Genomic DNA, 24,390 nt, shown 5'->3' on the forward strand with positions numbered 1-24,390 from the left:
ACACATTCCAGAGCAGACAAGGTGCAGTAATTGTACAAGGAATGACTGTGCGGTTGACATGAAAATTTACAGTTCAAACAATGCATTCACAGGCATGACTTTGACCTCTGACTTCGTGAAATGAGTAAAGGGTATATATCACGATCATAACTCACAGATGTGGAAATGGAGACTCAAAGCACTTAGGGACTGTCCAAGGTCACAGAACTGGACATTCAATCAAGTCTGTGCCACACACACTGTCACTACCATTTAAATGTTTCAGGTTTTCTGTTTTTTTCTGTAGCTCTGTCATTTCTTATAGGTGAGGGATATTTTAAAATTATTTAAAACAAATGCCTGACAATAGTTTAAAACCTGTATATGCCTGGCACTCCTGTGGTATTGGCATGCAGGTTTGCTTTAGAAACTTACAAGTATTCCTGCTTATCTTCGGGCAGGTCTTGCATTTTCCCTGAGAATTCTTGTTGAACTTGTTCCTTGTATGTTTGGGAAGAAAGTACTGTTTCTGAACTGTCAACCTCGGTTTTGGGGACACCATCCTGAAATGTGGAATAACCAACAGAAATGTCTTCCTCGGAGACAATGGGAGGGTGGTCACTGGACTCGTTCTCTTTAGAAACAGATTGCTCCTCTTTCTGCTTATGCTGGGCAGTGCAGAGCTCCTCCTGAAGTACTGAGAAACCTGAAGAGGAGAATGATTTAAGCAATTCATCAAAGCTCATTTGGATTAAATGTGCATTTATTAAGTAGCTACTATGTGCCATGTCCTGAGATAGGCCCATTGTTTAGAAAGATGAATAAGATGCATTGTCTGCCTTCAGGAGGTAGATCACATAAAGGGAGCCCAGGTGAGGAGGAGTCAGTTCAAATGCAGAGTGACAGGGCTATAGGTGGCAGTCAGTGAATATGGGAACACTATTCTCATCTCAGCATCTGAGAAGTTGGAAGGAAAATGCAAAGGATGTAATGTTTGAAGTACTAACAATAAGTAGATATTCACCATGACAGTCAAGGCATAGAATCTAGCTGCTAAAAAGAGTAAGAATCAACAATAGTAAATTACTAATACTTTCTGAATAGTAAGTCAGTGCTTAGAAGTATAAACTTATTTAAAACTCACCACAACACCCTGCAGTTAGTAGGGTGTCTTTTCTTGTAGAGTCTTATGCCAGACTAAGGAATTTCATAATACCCAAGGCAATGAAGAGTCACTGAAAAGAGTTTTAGCGGAGGAGTGAATGACATTTACCTATTTATTTATTTGCTCAAAAGATGTATATTGAAGATCATATACATAGTGGGGGCTGTTTAGAGGTTGGATATCTTGTGGTATTAAACAAGGCAGAAAAAGTTGGTTCTGCCCTTACTAAACTTCTATATCCGCAGGTATATATTTATGATAAATGTTAGGAAAAAAGCAAACCAGGGTAAAGAATAGAGCAAACAGGACTGCTATTTTAGACTAGGCAGGAAAGGCTCCCCTTAGGAGGTGGTATTTGAACAGTGACCCAAAGAAAAGCGAAAGGAAAAAAGGTTCTGTTGATTCAGGTTGGAAGAGACAGAAAGTACCAGGGCCTGAAGAAGCAGAATGCTGGAGGTGCTCAGGTAACAGCAAAGAGAGCAAGAAGGAGGAATTATTTGTGGCAAATGTTAAATAAAGGATAAAGTAATTTGAACACTTAGAATTGCCCATTGGATTCTGCAGTGAAGAAACAATCAAACTGAAGTGGATTATAGATAGAAACAGTCCTCGAGAGAGTGGGAAGAGAAGGAGAGACAGAAAATACACTGTTCTTTTGAAGAACTTTCCTATAAAATGGATGGAGAAACAACAAATATGGAGGGGAGTCTAGTGGGAAAGGGGTCATTTGCTTTGTTTTTTAGGGAAAGAACTGTTAAAACATGGTTTAATGCAGTTGGGCATGGTCCAGTTGCAGGAAATCAAAATGGTAGTTGCAGGAGTGACATCCTTCATTGGGTAAAAGGGAATGAGATTCAGTACAAAAGAAAACAGTGGTTTTGGAAAAGCAAGGAAATTGGATCCACTGCACCAGGAGAGAAGACATGGTATGCGTAAGATGCACTCCTCTTGATAGATTTTGTGCTGGAAAAACATGGACATTTTTCTAAGGAATCTGAAGTGTGGGTATAAGCTGGGAGTAAATAAGGAGCAGTACTGCAGGTTCCAAGAAGGAAGAGAAGGTATAAAATAGAGGTAAGTGAGAAAGAGAGATATTGAGCATCCAAATAAATGACCATAAATTAGAGAAACTTTATTTCTGAAAAGGTGGTAGGGCCAAAGCCTAGAGGTTCCAATGAAGAAATTGTCGGTGTGGAGGTAAAAGAGGAAGTGAAGGATGATAGTTCAAGTAATGTACTCCTCAGAAGTAGAACAGTTAGTTATAGGTCATGATACAGTCTAGGTTGTGAGAATACAAATAAGTGGCTGAGGAAGAGTAGTATCAAAAATGCCATCAAGAGGGCTGGGGAGGGCTGGGGAGATAGCTCAGTTGGTAGAGTACTTGCCTTGCAAGCACAAGGCCCTGGGTTCAATCCCCAGCACTGCAAAAAAAAAAAAAAAGCCATCAAGAAACTGAGGAAAGTGAATTGGATGAATCACCCATGGTGGTGAAAAAACAAAGAATGAATGGGGGGATGGGGGCTTAAAATAGGCAGGAAAATTGAAGTAACAAGGAAACGAATAATCACCAAAGGCCATAGTCTATCTTCTAAAAGGAAAGACAGTAGAATGAACCAGACCTAATTTTCCTATGTTCGTATATGACTATATGACCGGTGTAGTAATTCCACATCATGTTTAACCACAAGAATGGGATCCTAATTAGAATAAGTTATACTCCATGTATGTATGAATTTAAAACACACTCTGCTGTCATTATATCTAAAGAGAACAAATGAAAAAGAGAAAGAGAAAGAGAGAGAGAGAGAGAGAGAGAATGTAGATCCAGCACTAATCAACCCCTATCTACATAGCACACATGGTTTTACCTTCACTATGGTCCAGTGTAATGGTCTGTTCAATCTCTGCATAACTATGACTGATGCGCTCCTGCAGAGGTTCTGTGCTGGTCTCCATGAGGTGAACAATATCCATTCGGTTGATCTTGGTAAGACATTCAATGAGATTGGTATCTAAGATAGTAGAGAAAATACAATTATTGTATCTGAGAAGTTCTATTTTTTAAATTTCTTTCATTTCATTTCTAAACTAAATTTCTGATATTTGTATAGGAAATAGCCAAAGCCTAATTAAGGGTCTTTGTAAAAAGCAGATATGCACACAAAAAAAGATGATACAGCATAAGCACAAGCCCTAAAAGTAGAGCTGAAGATAACATATGGGACACCCAGTTCAATCTGAATTGCAGATAAAAAAAAAAAACTTTTTTGGTATAAGTCTATCCAAATTTTTGCATGGAATAGACTTATACTAAGTAAGTGTTAACTGATTATCAGAAATTTAAATAAATTTTTTTATTTGCTAAATATGATAATTCTACTAAAATGCTTGTAGAGAGAAGGAATGATAAGTATAGAGGTCTCAAGGTAGATCTGCAGGAAGACATTAAAGGAAGTGACAAATTTAGACCAGCTGAAGGATGAGCGATACCTCTGACACATATCACTCCCATTTTACTCCATGTGGTCAGAATATCACATATGAATTATAATATAGAAGATGTACTTGATATGTCCCACCCACTTAAGTTATTTAGGAGTAAAGGGAGCAGGAACTGAGCATGCTACCTGTAAAATAATGATAAGTAAACTATATTTGATACCAAAATTTAGGTCATTTTAGGACTTGAATAATATCCCTGTTGTCAGTTAGTGCAGGTATTATTTCCCATTATTCATAGGCATGAATTGCAAGATATTTTATGTCACAGGCATGTTATAGAAAGAGCAACAGCTTGTTCTCACTCATTGTTAATACTTCAAATGGTGGTATTCGTTAATTAATTGCCTTACCAAATTTGCAAGAATGGGATTGTTGAACTAGGTATTTCCATTTTTAACCTAACACGTTTTACTTAGAATTCTGTACCTACCTGTAGCATGTTTCCCGTCCCTTTCCAACCAGTACTTCAACAGTGCATGACTCTGGTCCTGAAGGGAGTTGGGGTTCTCAATTCGAATTTGATGAATTTGCTCCTCAGTGAAATCCAATTCTCTTGCTAGTTCTAGAAGAGAAGATACTACTTTGTAAACACACCAACTTCATGGGTTGAGTTTCTACACCTTGCTTTGTAATTTTATAAATGTGTTCTTATATTTCTGTATTTGGGTTTTTTATTTCTACACAGTAGAACTGATTCATATTTCTTCATTTTTCTAGTACTGATCATGGGTATTTTCCTTAAAACTGGGTATGGATTTGATCATTGCCATAGTGGAAATAGCAAATGTGAAGCAGTGATGATAAAACGTGTGTAATTCAGGTTCATTTGATTCGAAAGTGCAGAGGAGACCACTAATACTTGCTCAGGCTCTTACCAAGATAATAGAAAATAAATGCTGGAAAGCAGGATAAATAGACTACCTCTCATTTCTAATCATCATGGGTAATATTTAAAGCACTATAAATCCTCTTTCTAGGTACTTGGATATAAATGCCTGCTTTATCTATACTATAGGAGAGGGATAAAATCCTTTCTTTAATTTGGTGTTATATGAATAATAGGTATGGGAAGCATTCGTTTGCCCAGGGAAAAAACCACATGCCTTCCTTTAAATTCTATTATTTTCATCCTATATGGACACTTATACATGACTGTGTAAGTGTGGTAGTAGTGGTGTGTGTAAAACGGATGGCTTATATTGTCATTTTGACAATATCATTTAAAATAAAAAGTATCTGTGACCCAGCAATTCTACCTCTAAGACATACCCTACAACCATTCTCACAAAAATATACTAATGCACAAGGATATTTATTCCAATAACAGGAAACAACCTAAATTCCATGGACAAAGACCATTGATAAAACTATAGTAGAATTAGAAAACTGTTTTAAAAATGCAACAGTGTGTATATGTGTTCTGGAAATTTTATAAGGAATATTAGTAAGCAAAATTTACAAAATTTTGTCTACTTCTAAATGGTAGGCACATATATGGGCATTATATATTTTTTTCTGAAAACATGAGAAAATATTAACAGTTACTGTTGAGGCATGGGGCCAGTGTGAGAGACATATTTACTTTTCACTTTATATCTTTCTGTATGATGATATAAAGGCTTGAATTTTCACCAAATATATGCATATTTATTTAAACAACAAATAATTCTGAATGTTACCTATCTGATAAATCAACCAGGGACATTTTGATAATATACCTTCCTCTAAATTTTCCAATTAAATAAGGCTAATCAGTATTTAAAGTTACTTTAAAATTGTTAAAAATGAGGCAATGCTATTTCCCACTTCCAGTTATTTATTTTAAATTATCAATTATCTTTATGAGTAAAATGGAGTCCTATTCATTAGCAAATGTTTAAGAAATTGAAAGAATATTAACTTTATACTGTTTGCTTCAATGAAGTAGTCACAAGTGACATTAAAAGAAATCAAACCAGACTTGGAAGGAAGGAAGGAAGGAAGGAAGGAAGGAAGGAAGGAAGGAAGGAAGGAAGGAAGGAAGGAAGGAAGGAAGGAAGGAAGGAAATAAGGAACAGTTTATATAATCTTGCTTATATGTAGTAAGTCACAAGTAGATGAAAGCATATCATTTTAAAATCTATAAATCATGATCTGTAAATAAACCACACTGATTTTATAATTTACTCTCCCTTAATAAATTATTTAACATATGATTTCTATATTTGAACACTTCCATTTTTCAAAAAGTTATTAAAGCATCTCCTTCATATATGTTGCAACATTCACCCAAACCAAATTTTAGTGCTTTTACTCTGAAGATGCCTGATACAAATATCTAAAAGAAGAAGCCATAGTTAAATCTCAATTTAAATTTTATGAAAATCATACCAAACAACCATTTGTAGTGCAATAATCTCCCCCAGTTTAGCTATCTACAGCTGCCAAAGGGGAGTGGTGAAGTTTAGTTTATTCTCAAAATCTTCAAATCTAAAGTCATTCTAAATTTCAGAGATGATGAAAAGCCTGCCTTGCTAATACAGAAGCTGGATTTTCTAATTCACAGTTTATTATTATTTTCACAATTTCATGTAGTCTTCCTTAAGAAAAGACCATTCTCATTTTAATGATACTTGGTTGTTGCATCTGTATCATGTAAACTAAGCAGGATTTCCGCAGAAAAATGGGTCACACTCCTTTTACCTGTCCAGCTGAAACCAAGGTGATCAGCAATGTAAGCCAGCCTCTCCTCGATCCGTTCCTGCTCATCCTGTGGATCTACAGAAGGTCAAAAACAGAATGGCCAAAGATTGTCTATGACAGAGGAGGAACCACAAAACTGATCATCCAAAGAAAGGAAGTTACTTGTCCAAATATTTAATAGCATATATTGTCTACTACAATTTAGATCATATTAAGTTGTGTTTGTGTGATTTCTGGGATGAAGTGGGGAATAAATCTAATATGATTTATGAAAACCATCTGCTTCCATATCTCTTTAATCAAGACGAGTTATTGGACAAAATTATACAAATTGCCGATTTCTAGTCACTTTAGGAATTTCTTTTTAAATTATTTGAATGAATACTGCCCACCAGAAGATACTCCTCTTGCTCAAGAAACACCAGAATACTCATATATGGGATGCAGAAGTAGAATAATTGGTTAGAACCACTCATTATTGTCTATGGAGGTGTAAACCACTTGTCTGAAAGAAATCACATCAGAAATTCATAAGAGATCTTGGTCGTGGCTTGCTCAGACCATCCTGATTTATCCAGTGTAGCCAGAAACAACATTTACTTTGGTCCCTATGACCTTGGAAGAAGAGAGAAGAAAAGCAAATGCATTTGTTAGTGTTTATTATACTGGTATGCATATGTGTCTTTGGAGCAAAATTTCTGCCTTCTTGCTACCAAGGAAGCTCATATCTTACTTAATATCAAGAACTATATTTTCCCATTCATTTTTAACTTTCATGTGTTGATGGGCAGCATTTAGACCATGGTACCATGAAATTTTGTATAACCCAAATTTAAGAACAACAGTCTTCATTGTAGAGATATTGGAAGACCAGAGGTTACTTCTCAAAGTCCTCTGTGGTTTCCTTTTTAACAATTCAAAGAGCCATCATTCCCTTGCAGTCAACTTAAATCGTGCAAAGTTTGAGTTTTTGTTGTTTGCTGCGTCTTTTCTGAGTACATTCTCCATTCATCTACCACATAAATGAAAAGCATATTTTTACCTTATATTTGTTTGCTTATAGTGTTTACCAATGTATCTGAAATCCAACCTTCCTGAATTCAAAACAGATCCACAACAATTGGAATTTCAGGATATGTGAGATCATCTTGAGTAAATGGCTTCCTAACCGTTATAAAATTGTAAGTATAAATTATTTCAAAGTGTTCGAAGAAAAAAAAAGTCGTGAGTCCTCCTATCATGAAACAAAAATCCATATGTGCAATAGCAAAAGTGCTTAATTTGAGGCTAAGCTTGGAACTTCAGAACAACAAAACTCAAAGCTTGCATGGCCTTACGTGCAGCAAATAAAGAAAGGCAAGTTCACCATTGGCTAGTTATGTTTATGTTTTCCATAAGCATTCTCATTACTCAATCTTGAGATTGTTTTCATAGACAAGAGTATACAGAGAAAGCACAAAACACAAAGGGCTTACACAAACACATTAACCACTACAGAAAGCTTAAAGAAAATGAGACACAAATCACCAAATAAAACAAAGGTACAAAAAAAAATTTTAAAAACTATCAAATTTATGACATGCGTAGCACAGGGAATCCCAGTGGCTGGCAAATACCTTCAGCATGGTCATGGCCATTTTCATCAGGGATGCGTTCAATCAGAGTCTCAATGGACTCATCCCAAATGGGCCTTGTGTCAAAGATGTCCTCAGGAACTGAGTGCTCGGTCTCAACAGGTGGCAGATTCTCAATAACTGAAACTTCCAGGGCACTACTACTTTCATCATCTGAAACTAATTCCTGCTCCCTTTCTGACTGTGTAAGTCTATCCACTAATTTGGAAGCCTCATCGCTAATCTCCTCAAAGAATTCTATGGAGTTTCTGTAAAGGTCAAAGAAATGCTCCTTACTTTCTTTTGTGGGGCTCATACCCCCCCTGCAGGAAGATGTGGTACTTCTGCTCTTAACTGGCAATCGGGATGCAAATATCTTTGGTCTTGTGGCCCCTTCTTCTGAGTCTAACTCAAGCTCCTCTGTCCCCTCTCTGCTCTCTGTTTCTGACTCAGTGTCACTTCTGGCCTTCACTGGGCATTTGGTCACTGAGTCCACAGGACTAACATCAGATTCGGATTTGCTTCTACTTTCTGGTGCTCTGCCTGTTATGTCCTGTCCCTGAGGAGCAACTGTCTGCTGGAGAGATGGGTCTAGGTGTGAGAGCGGCTGCTCGACTCTTTGGATGGGTGCTTTGATGGGGATTTTGGACTTTGGTTTTGCTTCACCTTCCTTACTTTCCTCATCCAGGCTAGATAGAACGTCTTCAGAAAATGTACTCTCATCCTCTGCAGATGGAGGTACTGGGGTTGAAGTGGGAATAGTCCTTACAGGAATTTTGGATTTGCTTTCAGTAGAAGGCACATTCTCCATGGGTGCAGTTGGGATTTCAATCACTGATTTCTGTTCCTCTGGGGAAGAATCGGGAGAATCCTCATCCCTATCTAAATATACAGACCTGGTGACAGTGGAAAAATCTAACTGAACTTGTACAACTGGTTCTGGGGAGTCAGAACAAGGTACCTGCTTCACATCGGACAGAGAAGGTGTATCGCCCGCTAGCATGGTGGGGAGGTCCTCAGCCTCTGCAGCGATGGCCTCTTTTGTGGATGTTTCAGTGCCAACTGAAATTCCCATTTGGGAGTTAAAGTGAGCATCTGAAGCAGGTATTTCCTCTACTTCCTCACTCAAGTCATCTGGAACTAATTCTCCTTCATCATCCAACGTTTCTTTTGATTCGGAAGGTGCTAGTGACTCAGTTGTTGACTCCAGCTGTTGGGGCTCAGCTCCAATGACCCCTTCTTTAATGTCTTCAGGAAGAGTCTCGTCTCTGGATTCTTGTCCAATTTGGAAAAAGTGAAAACTTTCATCTGCATAGGACCTTTTGGTCATATCAATGGCACCACTTCGAGTCATCTCAAACAGTTTTCCTTCCTGAAAAAGAAATGGATTTTGCTCACTTGTTGGGGTTCCCTCTTCGGTTGGGGTCCTAGCAGGAGTGGTATCAGGGGTAGTACCCTGAGATTGTCTGTCTACCATCAAGCCAAATATCTTCTGTTCTTCCTCTTTCACTCGAGCTTCAAAGGCTTCATCATCTTCACGAATTTCACTCCAGGAGTCAGAATCCACATCAGTTTTTGTGATGATGACTTTGCTTATTTGCTCACTGATGACTGGTGGTGTACTTGGTACACCAGGCTCTGAAGATGAGGCTCTATCTGATTGCATTTCCCACAAGGTACTTTCTTCTCTAGATACTATTTCTAAGTTCTGTCCCTCAAAATCAGATTCTTTGCTTGAAACAGTTGTACTTGAGGAGCTAGTTACTAGTACATCTTCAACAGAGGATGTAGTAACAGAATATACTTCAGAAGAGTGATAACTTGAGGTGTGACTTGCATCTGTTTGGGTTTTGCTTTCTTCACTAGAGAAAAAAGATTGGGTAGGAACATTTTCATAAGGGCTTATGACATGTGGATCATAGATTTCACCAGTCTCAGCTAGGTCAGACACTGGAATGTCCATGGAAAACCCATCAGTTTGAGTGGTAATAGATGAATCTTGAGTGGAACAGTCCTTTGGTTTATTCTCTAATGTTTCAGCAGCTTTTGTGACCTCCACTTTTGTTGTGGAGGATGTGGGGGATATGTTATCATCTAATTCCTTTCCTTCGGATACTGGACAATGAGGCACAGAGGACAAAGAAGAGTTTTCACTGGGGCATTCTACCTGTGGAGATTCTACTCCAGGAACATCAAGCTCTTCTCCTATGTCATTTTCATGAGTGTCTTGGGGAGCTAATGATTCCTTATGGATGACTAACTGCTCATCAACATCATCACCAGAACTCTGGAGACCTGAAGAGATGGGGACAGTTGAGGAGCTAGGACTCACAGGCTTACACCCATGGCCATCACAGACTTTTGGTTGATCAGTGTCTCTGCTTAGATCATCATAAGCCCTATCTGCACCATCAGTAGAAATAGTGTGACTGTCTTCTGCTAAATGGGATTCACAATCTTTTTCTTCTTCTGAGTTACCTGGCTCTTCCTGAGTATCTTCATTCATCTTGAAAGTATATTGTTTAGAAACTATAGGCTGGAACTGTACCTCTTCTGGACTGGAATTGGAGTCTATGCTGGATGGGAGTGGGGAAGGCGGCTGCACACGAATAACTGGTTCTGGTAAAAGGCCAGAGTCAGCACCTTTCTTCAGTTGTGTCAATTCAGGTTCACTTTCTGAAGAGGAAGAAGCCTTTCTGCTCTCTGAAGTCACCAACACAGGGACATCACTTTCACCTGCCATGTTCTCCATCTGTTTTGGTTCATCCACATCTGCTGAACAGTCTGCATCTGGGTCAGAGGATGAGGAAGATTCTTCTTGCTTGGGTTCTTTTTTGTAGTCCCTTTTCTGCTTTGCTTCTTGTTCAAGTTCATCGAACATTTTAATTTTGGTTACCATTTTGAACATTTCCTCTTCAGGTGTGAACCTCTTTTTCTCCCCATTTTCTGAGTCATCCTCCTCTGCACATTCATGAATCACAGCTGGTTTTGGTATGCTTGTATCTGTAGTTTTGGGTGTGACTTCATAGCTAACTTCTTCAGAGCTGGGGGTGTCAGGAGAAAGAGGGCTCTTCCCTGAGCTTTCCATGAGTGATGTCTGCTCAAGACTGTCATCTTCAGCACTGCCGTCAGGGTCTCGGAGCAGCCGGGACCTCATGGAGGCCACTTCTGTAATGAGTTCTGTTTTGGCAACAGCTGAAGGAAGAGGAAAGTGACTTGGAAGAATTCCTGCCTTCATCTTTGGTTCAACAGGGCTGCTTTCAAGAGAATCCCGACAGGGGGATTCTTTCAGAGGACTTGGCTCCAGAGAATCAGGAGTCTTGTGTGAGGAGTTATCTTCCAGAACAGGGCTGGCTTCCAGAGAGTCTTTGTGGCTTACTGCTAATGATTCATCAGCCATTGGACTGAGGACTTCACTATCACGGCTAGGGAGGGCAAGTTCTAATCCTTGGGGACTTCTAACGCCTCCCTGGGGCTTTGATGCAATTCCTGTGTCTGTCTTTACAGATGCATCAGTCAAAGGTGAGGACTTTGTCTCATCTGAGGTGATTGTAGATTCCTGAGTCTCACAATCAGTTTGTGTCTTGTGAGCTGAACTATCAAGTGTAAGCTGACTTTCATCACAGGATGCTCCTTCAGTCAATGTCTTGGGTGTTTCTTTTGCTAAATCATTAGAGCTGCCAGGACAATCACCTTCTTGTTTGAGGCATATGTCTTTGGAAGGGTCTTGGGTGGTCATCTTCTGCAAGCACTCAGGAGAGGGCTCTGAGTCCTCAGTGACTACAGCACCTTGTTCTTCAGAACCATCAGTTATGTCTTTGGTTGTGTGATGTTCTTTTCCTGAATGTGTTTCTGGGGGTGTGTCTAACTTGTTGGATTCCTTTGTTTCCCCAATTTGTGCCTCACTTTTCTTTGGTGAGAAAGAAAGGCTCTCTGGGCTGGTCTCAGGGGTCTCTGCTAGGCCCTCATGCTTATAGCTCTCTTCTGAACTAATCTGAGGGGTCCCCTCCATCAGGCTGCCACACGGAGAGCCTGCTATCCCTTCATGCTTTAGGCTTTCAGAACTGGCATCCAAAGCACCACTCTGCAAAGACAGAGCTGGAAGGAATTCATCTTTCATGTAATCTATTGGAAATGTTGTATTAAAAGGGCTAGTGAGGACTTGGTCTAAGTGAAGCTGCACCTTTTCAGTCTCTTCACTCAGCCGAAATTGCTGATATTTGTCATTGTCTTCTAACTCTTGCTTAATGACATCAGAAAAGTCAGTGGAGGTTTTCCTGTCTGGGCTGATCTGGAGGTCCAAATCTCCCTGCTCATCTGCCATTTTTTCTTTAGGAACTTCACTATCTCTATGGCTTTCTCCTTCAGGGGCTGACTGAACAGGTTCAGGTGTTTTGGGACTGGGAGTTTTCTCCTTTTCTCCAACGGCATCCTCCCTCTTAAATCCTATGGAGGAAGCACGAACCCCTCTTTTGGATTCGGAAGTTCCTGTTACCAGGAATCTCTGACCTCGTTTGATTGTCTGACTCTCTGTTCTCTGTATTTCTTTCTGGGTTGCTGTCTGCCCCTTTTCTTTTTCTACTCGAACTTTACCTTTTTCTTGGGATTGTTTCTGTTTTGCTGATTTATGCTCAAAGAGTCCAGTTTTATGTTTAGATGGGTCCTGACCTGACTGGAAAGCTTTCATCAACTCCCGAACAGACATTGTTTCCTCAATTCTTTCTGTTTTTGAGGTGGGAGAAACAGGTGGCTGCTTCTCTGTTTTCCCAGAAGGTGACACAGGCAGATGCTTCTCTGTTTTCCCAGTGGTTGACACAGGTGGGTGCTTTTCTGTTCTTCCAGAGGGTGACACAGGTAAGCGTTTTTCCGTTCTCCCAGGTGACACTGGAGGATGTTTCTCTGTTCGCCCAGAAGGTGATACAGGTGGACGTTTATCTGTTTTGGTGGAAGGAGAAACAGGTGGGTGTCTTTCTGTCTTTGTGGATGACACAGGTGAGTGTCTTTCAGCTTTTGTCGAGGGTGATACAGGCGAGTGTTTCTCGGGTTTACCTGATGAGAACACAGGTGAATGTCTTTCAGTTTTTGCTGAGGGTGACACAGGTGAGTGTTTCTCGGTTTTGCTGGATGACGACACTGGAGTGTGCCTTTCGTTTTTCGAAGAGGAGGACAAGGGAGAGTGCCTCTCTGTTCTAGGGGAGGGTGAAGATGGGGCATGCCTCTCTGACTTCAGAGAAGGTGATGCCGCTGGATGCGTCCTGTGAGTGGTCTTTTTTGGCACATCCTCTTTGCCTTTGACTCTGATAGGCAACTTGCTTCGACCTTTCTGTTCATCTTCCACTCGTTTCTGAAGGGCCTTTACTTTATCCTTGATGGAACCAATGGGAGTTTCTTCTATCAGAGGAGAGGTGGCCTTCACAGTGGGAAGAGATTCTGGGGCCAGACCTGGGTCTTCATCTACTGACTCTTCCGAACTACATTTTTTAATTTCTGATTTTTCTTCATTCACATGTACACTTTCCTCTTTCTGTTTCTGCTTTTCTTTTAATTTCCTTCTCACAGGCTTCTTAATTCCCAGAGTTGGTTTGTGCTGTTTCTGCATGCCCTGTTTCTCATCTGGGGGTACCACCTTTCCATCTTTTTCAGAGCTTTTGCCAACAGATGGAGCCTCACTTGTCTCCCTGGCCACATCTTGACCTGTCTGTGGTTTCTCTCCATGAGGAGACACATATGAATTCAGGTCCTCAATAAGGTAGTTCACTAGCCCAGTGGCATCTTTCTCTACTTTGGCTTTAGTTTCTTTATCTATTCTAACTTCTACACATGGATAGTCAGTAATTTCTAAAGGTGCTTTTCGTTTGGCCTCTTCTATTTCCTCATCACTGACAATAACCCATCCTTCCTCCACTAGTTCTTTCTCAGACTGAGCGCTGTGCACACTGCCTTCATCTCTCACGCAGGTTCCACTTCTCAGGATTTCATTCACTTTCTCTAAGTCCTCTTTAACTCTTTCAACAATTTCAAAAGGTTCTCCTGGCTCTTCCTCCGCAGCCTTCACCAGCTCCTTCACTTTAATAGAACCTGCCTTATCAGACACATCTGTGGTCAAGATGGCGGTCATTTTGATCAGATCTTGTTTCATCTCAGAAACTTCAGAGAGCAAGTCCGGACTGGCTAGGACAGGAACTTCATTAACCAGGTGACTTTTCAGGACAGATGTTTCTGTAGATTCTGTCTCATCATCTTTGATGTGAATGAAAAACATTGAAAGTAAAGTGGAAATCAAAAAAGATATTGGCAAATGTAATCAGGACTGAAACGACACAGCGTCTTTTTCTGCCGTGGTGGGAGGGGCAACAGAATGGGCTGGGGATGGTGGATCCACAAGGTCTCAAGGTACAAGAGCAAAGCAAGGCTAACGGAAAAAAACTGAAAAGGAAAAATGAGCAGGAAATAACTTGCTTAATTTTCTCACTTGTAGCACATCCACACATACAACAAAGCTATCACAAATAACCAAGACACACACAAAAAACCATCACAAATCAAAACAAATAAAGAACGCAGTGAAATTACACAGAGGTATCTCAAGATTGTTCAGATGTTACAGATGAATGTTGGAAAAAAAGAAAAAAAAAACGTGGAAAAAATAAGAAAAAAAGCATTAGAAATTGCAGAAAGTTGATTTCCTCTAGGCGAATGCCAATGGTAGCAAACTCAGAATAACGTCCAATGGTGTACATAAATTTTTTAATCATGTAACTCTGGAATTCAGCATGTTTAGTTCTGCCAATATACAATGATGATAGAAAACATATCTGAATTAGCTTCAAACTGGCATTTCATCTAAAGGAAATTCACACCTAACAATGAAACAAACAGTCTTGTGCTAAGAGGCATGGTCCTTTCCTTGGAGCAACCTCCTTGTTTAGACACATAACTGACAGACCAAGGAGGGAAATAAAGGAAAGAAAAACAACAGGAAAAAAAAAAAATGTGTGATTAAACATATATGTGAGTCCAGAGTTAAAATGTGATGCATGGCAACCCAAATCAGAGACAGTCACACGGGACACACGCACAGTTTATGTAAGCCAAGTTATTTCCATGCAAAGCAAAGGTGGAGTAAAACTGCTGGGAGAGGCGGCCTTGCGGGAAAGCACAGGCAGGAAGATGGTGAGGAATTAGAACAAATATGTAAAACGTTACTGTGGTGAAGGATATCGGTTTCCCTACAAGTGGTACAAAAGATGCTAAACGGAGTACATTTGTACAAGCACAGGTTGTAGTGGTCCACCACCATTAAAGGTGAGGAGGAAGACTCGTCAAACGTCTAGGACTTTCTCCTGAAAAGACCCTAGGAAAGTGTCCCTTCAACAGAGTTCTTCTTTGAAGATTATTTTGAACCTACATGAAGACTATTTAATGGTTGTCTTTAAACTAAAACAAAACTGAACCTTGAATCTATATCTGAGATGTGTAAAACATTCACAATATCTAGGAGTCACTCAGGAAAACCCATGGCATTCTAACAGCAAGGTTACATTTTTTTTTTCTTCTTTTTCAACAACTGAGCCAGATAGATAAAATTTTAATTCCTACTAGCATGTACACAGGAACAAAGAATAGGGTCACTTAAATAAACACAATAGTTCCAAAGAAGAGAGAAAAAATAAAATTAACTTTTTTTTTATAAAAAAGGAATCAATGAAGCCAACAATAATATGTCATTTAAACAAAAGTGCCTTCTCTTGGAGCAATTTCTATTTGTTGAGATATGGAATGTGAATATGTATATGTAAAATATATCAGGATAATTTCTATCAATACAGTCGTTAAGTTATGTAAACCACATCCAGAAGCTCAAATATTCTAGTTGTGAATAATGATTTAACATGAGAGCAAGCTTCACTTAAAGCCATCCAAGAATTTAGTAGTATATTATCTTGTGCTTGCAGTTTAAAAAAAAAAGTCCCTGGACCATTATATAGGAGCAAATGGCCATGCTGAATATAGCTCTGAGTTTTCTCCTTTTGGGACTATCATCCAAAATAAAGTAACTCAAAATAAATTTTAAAATCAGTAATCTAAAAATTAGTATCTTTTTAAAAAGGATTTGAGGCAAAAAAGGAAGAAACCAGTAAAATTCAGCTTGAGTTTCCACACTAGAAGCTAGAGTGTCACTGGAAGTAGGCCAACAAATTAAAATGCTATTGAATATTACAAACCTGAAATAAATTCAAAGATAACTCTTTTAAGGTCTGTAAAAATCAGTTCTAACTGTTCTAGATCAGGTTTGGGACTTTGCATCCTTATTTAAAATTAGCCCTATAATAACCCATCATTGTGATTAATCATTTCATCAGGAGATTGAATTGTTCCATTCTTGACTACGAGTTGCTTTCTAATTTTTCTTTTTTCCGAAAGTTTTCGCAAAAGTCAGTCAGTTAGATCTCTGGCCCGAGGATGTTAGTTATACTTCACCACAGTAAGGGGTCAAGGGAGGGATGGGGTGAGTGGAGTTAGCTTCAGCTCAAAACTGTTAAGACAGTATCACTTTTGCAGGTGTATCCTACAAAGCAAACAAAACAAAAGAAAAAACAAAACAAAGCAAAAACAAAAACCCCTCTCTCTATATAGAAGTCCCTGATGCTTTATATAAAAAGTGATACTGTCATATCAATGCTTAAAAAATAATGAGATGACATTGTTATGCTAACAAATGAACAAAACGTCGGGTGGCATTCTAAACAAGCATAACAGCATACCAGGGTTAACAGGGATGTCAAAAGAAAGTGAATGCTTAGATGAATAATCATTGCATTTTACTGCTAATTAGCTCATAAATTAGGTATATTTGTAATTTAACTGGCCAAGCTGCTTTTATAGATATATTTTAATGATTAATAATATCAAATATAATTATTACAGTGGTTAGTAATAGCAACTAGCTTCCATTTTAACTCATGCTTCTTTTTATAGTAGCCAGCTTTCAAACAAACTCAATTTTATTTAAAATCTTACTTTTTTCGGATGTCATATCGATCTGAAAGAAAACATACATAAATGGAATGGTTACAAATAGCATCTTGGCTCAGAGGCCCTAATATGCATAATAAGCTCTTATTCGTAATTATGTACATGGAGTGACACCACATGCTGAAACGTTGGAGTTGCTTGCTACAGTTTTTTTCCTAAGCATCTCAGTGATTCTTATCCTAACTTTGAAAAAAAAAAAAATCTCTTTTTAGATACTAGGGATAAAAAATCCTTTTCTAATTATTATTCTTGGGGAGATATAACCCAGGTTGTGTTTAATGTGAGAAATACATATTAGGAAAAAGGCTAGGCAAAGGGTAGAATCAGTATTAAACAACTTGTGTCAATTTAGTGGAAAAAAGAAGAGAATAACCAACAGCATGCCAGGGTGGTAGGTCCCACAGAGCTAGTTTGGTTGTCATTAATAGTAAGCCAGCATTCCAAACCCTAAAAAGAATAAGAACTGGATCTATTGTCCTGAATCACTTCTGAAAATACTCAGTTGAAAAATCATACATCTAATGGACAAAATTCCTTTGTGAACATAGTAGCCAAGGTGGTTTCATGGTTTTATTGCTCTTTCAAGGTGTGCAGGTACTATTTTGGTACTGGGGATTGAACTTAGGGGCACTTGACTACTGAACCACATCCCCAGCACTATTTTATATTTTATTTAGAGACTGGTTCTCACTGAGTTGCTTAGTGCCTCACTTTTGCTGAGGCTGGCTTTGAACTCATGATCCTCCTGCCTCAAGCTCCTTGAGCTGCTGGGGTTACAAGCATTTGCCACCACGCAGGGCCTGCAGGTACCATTTTTAACAGCAGTGGTAACAACAGTCACTAAGTATAGGAAGAAAATCGAATACATGAAAGTTCACATGCAGTTAGGGAAAGAATGACCTCAGACCAGTCATCAGTTGATATGTGTATGCGGCTGTGCCGGACAGGACAGTGAGTCTATAATTCTTCTGTTCTACTTGACTGCCAAGACACCAGAAAAAAGGAAATGGGGGGTCCTCTGAACCAAGGCCTTACAGGTTAAGCTGAGGAATACATGGTATTAATTATATTTTTCTTTATATTTTTGTTTCAAAAGCATTAGAATAACATTTATAAAAGAAACAAGTATATTTAAAAATGTAGTTGGGCATGGTGACGCATGCCTATAATCCCAGGTTGACACAGGAGGATTGCAAGTTTGAGGCCAGTCTCAGCAACTTAGCAAGGCCCTAGGCAACTTAGCAAGACCCCTGTCTCAAAATCAAAAGTTAAATAAGGGCCAGGGGTGTGGCTCGGTGGAAAAGCACTTCAGGATTCAATCCTGGGTACTCGTTCCCCCCCAAAAAAATACCCAAAAAACCGTAACTAGTAATTATTACATTTGTCTTAGAAATAGTAACTCCCCATTTCTATCAACTCCCACTTTTAAGCAACTATAAGGAGTTTTCCAATTATTTATTTCATTTCTATTAAAATATTTGGGCATTTTTACATCTTTATAAGCAAGACAAACATTTGCATTAAATACTGAAATGGATATAATCAAATGACTATTTATTCATGTTAACTTCTTAAGACTTGTTTTCCTCATCTGTGGTACAGCATGCATTTCACAGTGTAGTGAAGACAGATCACATGTGGAGCACTTGCTAAAGATCATACTTTATGAGAAATGTGCAGTGTTACCACAGTTCTCCATTATTACATTGTTATAGTGTGATCAATGGACTATACTGTTTCAATCATTCTCAAACTTTTTGATCTTAGGACAACTACACTTCAAAAATTACTGAAGGTCCTGGAAGAAGTTTTCTTTATGTGTGATATGCATAAATAAATGTCTGCATTACAAATTACAGCTAAGAAAATGCTGGGACCCAAGAATACATAAGTATACTTTCCATTACAATGATATGACATATTTATGGTCTCTGGGTACTGCTTTCTGGTCTGGGAGGATATAAGAATTAAAAAAGGCAAGTGATGCTTTAATACTGTTAAAAAATGAGTTTTGACCTTCAGGCAAATTTAGACCAATCTTGAGAACCATTGAGTTCAGTAATTTTCGGAGAAATGTATATTATGGCATAGAGAAAGGGCTGAAATTTATAGGGAAACTTAACTATCCTCTGAAGTCACAAGATGAGAAAACAGGCTCAGAGAGGTTAAGAGAAATTCTGCCCCCTTGATTTCTAAGAACAATGGTCTATCTCTTCTAAGAACACATTCAATCTTATTAGAGGTCATAGCAATGACACAATCATTAATTAGTGACACCATCATAAAATTACCTCTTCCTCCTGCTCTTGGTCTGATTCTGACTCCTTGCCGCCCCAACATGCCATGCAAATTGGAAAAAGAGAGAAGGAAGAGTAGAGTGTTTAGAAGAGAAGAGTAAATACTCTGTCAATAAACATCAACAAGCAAGCTTAGAGTCAGCATACTCTTATTTTATCTTACTAACAATTAACAGAAGACAGACAGAAAATCAAAGAGGATTGATTCAAGTCTGGGAGACAAAAGAACCAAAATTATAAATATACTAATTTCAGATGCTAGGTCACCAGCAACCTCAGATTGACATTTAATGGGTTCAAAGGCATCTGTCTATAGATATAGTGATGATGATATCCCAGTTAACACAGAGATTGACTGAAAATGTTAAAAACCATGAGCAAGCAGATGGGGAAACATTTTCAATACACAGGCAATATATGGGAGTTTTATTATAATAGCATGCTATTAAATTCTAAAGTAGATCTTAAATGTACAACATTTGGCATAAAAAAAGTTCTTGACATCATGGCAATACTGTGTCTGATATGTCTTAGAAAGTGCAAAATAAAGTCAATGTTTTTTTTTTTTTTTTTTTTTTTTTTTTTTTTTTTTTTTTTACAGCTTATTGAAAGCTCATTGCAACCAATGTTTGTTCATCTTTCTTTTTTTTTGGTCTCTCCACATTTTTGTTGGTACATTACAGTTGTACATAGTGATTGGATTTGTTATTACATATGTGTTCATGTATACAATATAACAATATAATTTGGCCAATGTTGCTACCCAGCACTTCTCCCCACCCCTCTGGATGTTTCCTCCACAAATCTCCCTTTGATTTTCATGAGCTCCCTGCCCCCGCCTTCTTTTCCTTTTCCTCCCTAGCTTCCACATAGAACTCATCTTTGTTTATCACTCAGGTGGCTTGCACATATTTCTTCATGGTTCCTATTTGTCATTCTGCTTCCAGTGACTCACCAATATTCAGTACCACAAATCTCAAGAGGACATTCCGCCTCACTGGAGTACAATTAGATAATGCCCATGTGGATCAATAGAGCTGTGACATTCCAATTTTGGGAATAACATGTACATATAAGTATGCAGCTATTTTACTTTTTAATCATTTAATAATAATTTATAACGTCAAACATGATACTCTTAGCTTTTCTTTGTGATTGGCATCGATTTACAAAAATAATTAATTAAGCAAAATATGCAATTTGACAACCATGGTAGGGTAAAAAAGTATAGAAAATTCTGTTTTATGGAGTCAAGACTTAGGATTTTAAATATATCCCTACTTTTCCTCTAATATATATTTTAAATATATCCCTACAGCAGCCACCACTCATCCCTTCCCCAACCTGTAATGCGCTCACTGACAACCTGCTGCAATCACCTACAGTTTACCATTGGAGTTTTCTATTAACAAAAGTGATATTGGTTTACTTTAAAGAACAAACAAAAATTAAAAAAAAGTTATTTACAGCATTTAGCTAATTTAGTTGTTATCTTTGATGTAACCAGAATACTCAAGGATTTATATAACTGGGGAAGTTTGAGTAATGTCTATATGTAGCCTTTGTCAGGAGTTAATCATTGTTTTCTTTTCAATAATGTTTCAGATCTACTTGTAGCATAGAGATATTTTTATACTGATATTTTAAAACAATTGAAAAATTAATTTAATACTCTTAAAATAGGATATATTATAAAATAGAGAATTATTTTGAGTAAAAGATAAAATATCATGAGGTTCTTCTGAATTTAACAACGTATTATCTACCTGTGCATTGGTAATAAGCAGAAGTTAAAGGACTCCAGTATTTTGATAGGGCTAAATTGCACCAGTGTGATCTTAGGATAGCACATAGAAACAAAGCTAGTCATTTTATTGTAAAAAATTGGTTTAAAATTTTAAAATTTAAACTGTATTTCTCTGTCTCATATCCAATATATATTGATAAAAATTTTCCATTAAAGTGCATGTAATGCAAAATAAGGTGGAACTACTTTTTTCTTTACTTGAATGGGGAATCATAAATCCAACAGGTTACCAAAAGTTATTGTTATATGTGCTTACATTCACTGTCTTTATTTTTGTTCATCTTGAAGGATTTGAATTCAGTTTCTACTCTGCCTGAATCACACTGCAGCAGACATTACTGTACCTTTGTATAAATTGGCAGCGTGATGTTTAAGTTGCAGATAGCTTGATGCACCAGGCCTCTTGTGGATTTGGGCTCCTTCATAAATGATAGTCGTCCGCAAGGTTCCTGAGTTGTATCACGTACCTTGAACAAGAAAGACATTATGTTCACCTATATTTGATATGTACTATTTATTTCAATTAGGGGCCTTTAAAGAGGCAAAATAAAATTCACTTGCTAATGCTCAGTAAAAATTCAAAGGTCTTCCTTCTCTCTTCCCAATATCATTTAGAATAACTTTTTTAAAAAAACCATTAGCTATTTTCAGCTTTACTTTTATTTTTACAAATAAAAATTTTATATATTTAAAGTACCCAAATGTGATGATGTGATGTATGTGTACATTGTGAAATGATTATTACAATTAAGCTAATTAACATACCTATCACCTCACATGGTTAATTTCCCTCTTGTTTTGAAAACACTTAACAACTCTCTTGAGAAGTTTCAAAATACAACAGATTATCATTAACTGTAGCACCATATTGTACACAAGGTCTCAATTACTTATTCAGCTTTTTAAAAAGCTGTGCTAAGACATAACATAAAATTTGCCATTTCTACTATTTGTAAGCAGATGAGTTCATGGCATGAAGTACATTCCTAGAGCTGTATAATCATCACTACTCTCTATACCTGAAGCTGAAACTGTTCCCCTTATACAAGCACTTCCCAGTCTTCCACCCTGATAAACTCAACTCTACTTCTTTTCTCCATGAATATGCCTGTCTAGTTCCTTGCTATAAGTAGAGTCATATAATATTTTCTATCTGTTTTATTTCACTTAGCATGTTCTCAAAGTTAAGAATCAGAATTTCATTTTTTACTGTGGTAATACATCATAACATGAGACTAAGGGTTCTGCCATTTTTAGGTCTCAAATTCCATGGCATGCAGTACATTCACATTGTTGTATAACCACACATCACCACCTGTCTTCAGTCAGAACTTGTTGACTTTTCCAAACTGAAACTCTGTATTAAACGATAATTTCCCATTCCTCCCATCCCCCTGCCCCTGATAGTCACCTTTACATTTTCTGTCTTTGTGAATTTGACTACCCTAAGTACCTCATAAAGCAGAACTACATAAAATTTATTCTTCTGTGTCATTTATTTCATTTGTTCAAGTGTCATCTATATTGTAGCATATACTGGAACTTCATTCATTTTAAAAGGCTAAATAATACTCTTGTGTATATGTCTATTTACCTATTTATCTACCTATGAATATTTGGGTTGTTTCCATTTTTTGGCTATTTTGGATAATGCTGCTAAGAACACTGCTGTGTTTTAATACTTTTAGTTCTTTTGGGTGGATACCTAAAAATTAAGCTGCTGGATCATATGTTAATACTATACTTGATATTTTGAGAAAATATACTATTTTACACAGTGACTACATTACTTTACATTCCCATCAGCAGTGTAAGGTCCATATCCTTGCCAATATTTTTTATTTGGTATGATTTGTTTTAATAATAGCCATTTCATGGATATAAAGTGATATCTTATTGTGCTTTTGATTTGCATTTCCCTAATCTGTTGAGCATTTTTTCATGTGCTCATTGGCCATTCTTATACCTCTTTGGAGAAAAGTCTTCTCATGTTCATATTGGGTTTCTTGTTGAATGATTTTTGCACATCAACAATATCAAATATTAGCCTAATTATATAGTTGTCTTCACTAAGTGGGTCCATTGCCCTTCAACAGGACTGTATAATGTGGTAGTCTGTAAGAGCCTATCATTCATCAAGCAAAATATTGAAGCAAAAGTAGTACAATGGATAATCTTTAGAGATCTTGGGGAAACTTATTAAACAGGTTTGCAGATGTAAAAATCATGAAGGGTTAAACTAATAAAAGGAGTCATTGTTGCTGAATGGTTTGCGAATTCATAGCTTGAAGTAGGACTAGGGGGAAAATGGGTGGAGACTAGACTATGTCTTGTGAGAACTAAACATTAAGAACGCTAGAATAGTGAAATAAGTTGTAAGAAACAGGAAAGAAAATGATTGCTGGCAAGCAGACCAGAGAAGAGTTTCCTTTTATTTCATGAATCTCATTCATATGCTGTGATCCTTTTTAGAATTGGAATCACTTGGGTTGATATTCCTAAACATAGACAATAAATTCATGGTGCAATGAATGTTTACAATGTTTGTTGGATGAATATATAAAATACATCGAGTCTATACCTCTATCTGGGATAATTTCTTATTAGCCTAAGTGAGATCCTGAGTCTTTTGAAAGATTTATAACAAAAAGTTGTCAGAAGCTTTTGAGTCTCCACACTTCTGAAATTCACTCATACTTTTTTAAAATTTAAGCCTAAATATTTAAAAGTCATAATAGTTTTTTTTTTTAAATAGACTTTCCTTCAATTTTGAAGAGTAGCCAATGTTTCTAGTTAATGAGTCAGCTATTATTTGTTCTTATTATCCTCCTTAAATCATGGTCTATAACTAAAAGTTAAAGTTGACTTTGAACTCCAAAAATAAAAATATTTGGTTTTCACAAACTATAACATTTTACAAACATGGACTAAAAAATATCTGGGAATAATCAAAAAGCAAACAGTCTCCACTATGAAGGAAGTCAAATCTTTTCTTGATCTTGAATACATTACAAAATTCTATGTATATATTACCTTGACAAAGAGAGGAAGTCTGTTTTCTTTAAAGGCAAAAAAACTGAATATGTGGTGTTGGCCACTCTTGGTTAATGGCACCAGGTTGCCAAAGCAATCAACATAGATGGGTTTTCCTTCTAATACCTGGGTAAAAATGGAGAAAAATAGCAGAATAAAAGAGTTGCAATTATAATTTATTATTTACACAAAGAAGCAGTGATGTTACTACTTGGAATTTTATATTCTTAAAATATAATAATCTTTACATTGCCAAATGACAATTTGTCTCATATG

The 24,390-nt window shown here is 37.4% G+C and overlaps 1 protein-coding gene across 31 annotated transcripts in view; it reads right to left on the minus strand.

Annotated features, from left to right (window-relative positions):
• ANK2 (ankyrin 2) overlaps positions 1-24,390 on the minus strand; it is a 694,188-nt gene that overhangs the window by 13,040 nt on the left and 656,758 nt on the right. For 16 of the 31 annotated variants that reach the window (XM_079154601.1, XM_079154603.1, XM_079154605.1 and 13 more), the window contains 8 exons: positions 24,115-24,240; positions 21,426-21,548; positions 19,269-19,301; positions 16,963-16,984; positions 6,329-6,403; positions 4,077-4,208; positions 3,013-3,156; positions 415-685 (listed from right to left, as the gene is read on the minus strand). In XM_079154601.1, coding sequence (XP_079010727.1) covers positions 415-685; positions 3,013-3,156; positions 4,077-4,208; positions 6,329-6,403; positions 16,963-16,984; positions 19,269-19,301; positions 21,426-21,548; positions 24,115-24,240 — 926 coding nt within the window. Of the gene's footprint in view, positions 1-414; positions 686-3,012; positions 3,157-4,076; positions 4,209-6,328; positions 6,404-7,944; positions 14,182-16,962; positions 16,985-19,268; positions 19,302-21,425; positions 21,549-24,114; positions 24,241-24,390 lie in introns of all 31 variants that reach the window. The other 15 variants (XM_079154590.1, XM_079154588.1, XM_079154614.1 and 12 more) reach the window with 1 other exon arrangement.

This window comes from Sciurus vulgaris (genome assembly GCF_902686455.1).
Source record: "Sciurus vulgaris genome assembly, chromosome: 9".
Taxonomy (NCBI): domain Eukaryota; kingdom Metazoa; phylum Chordata; class Mammalia; order Rodentia; family Sciuridae; genus Sciurus; species Sciurus vulgaris.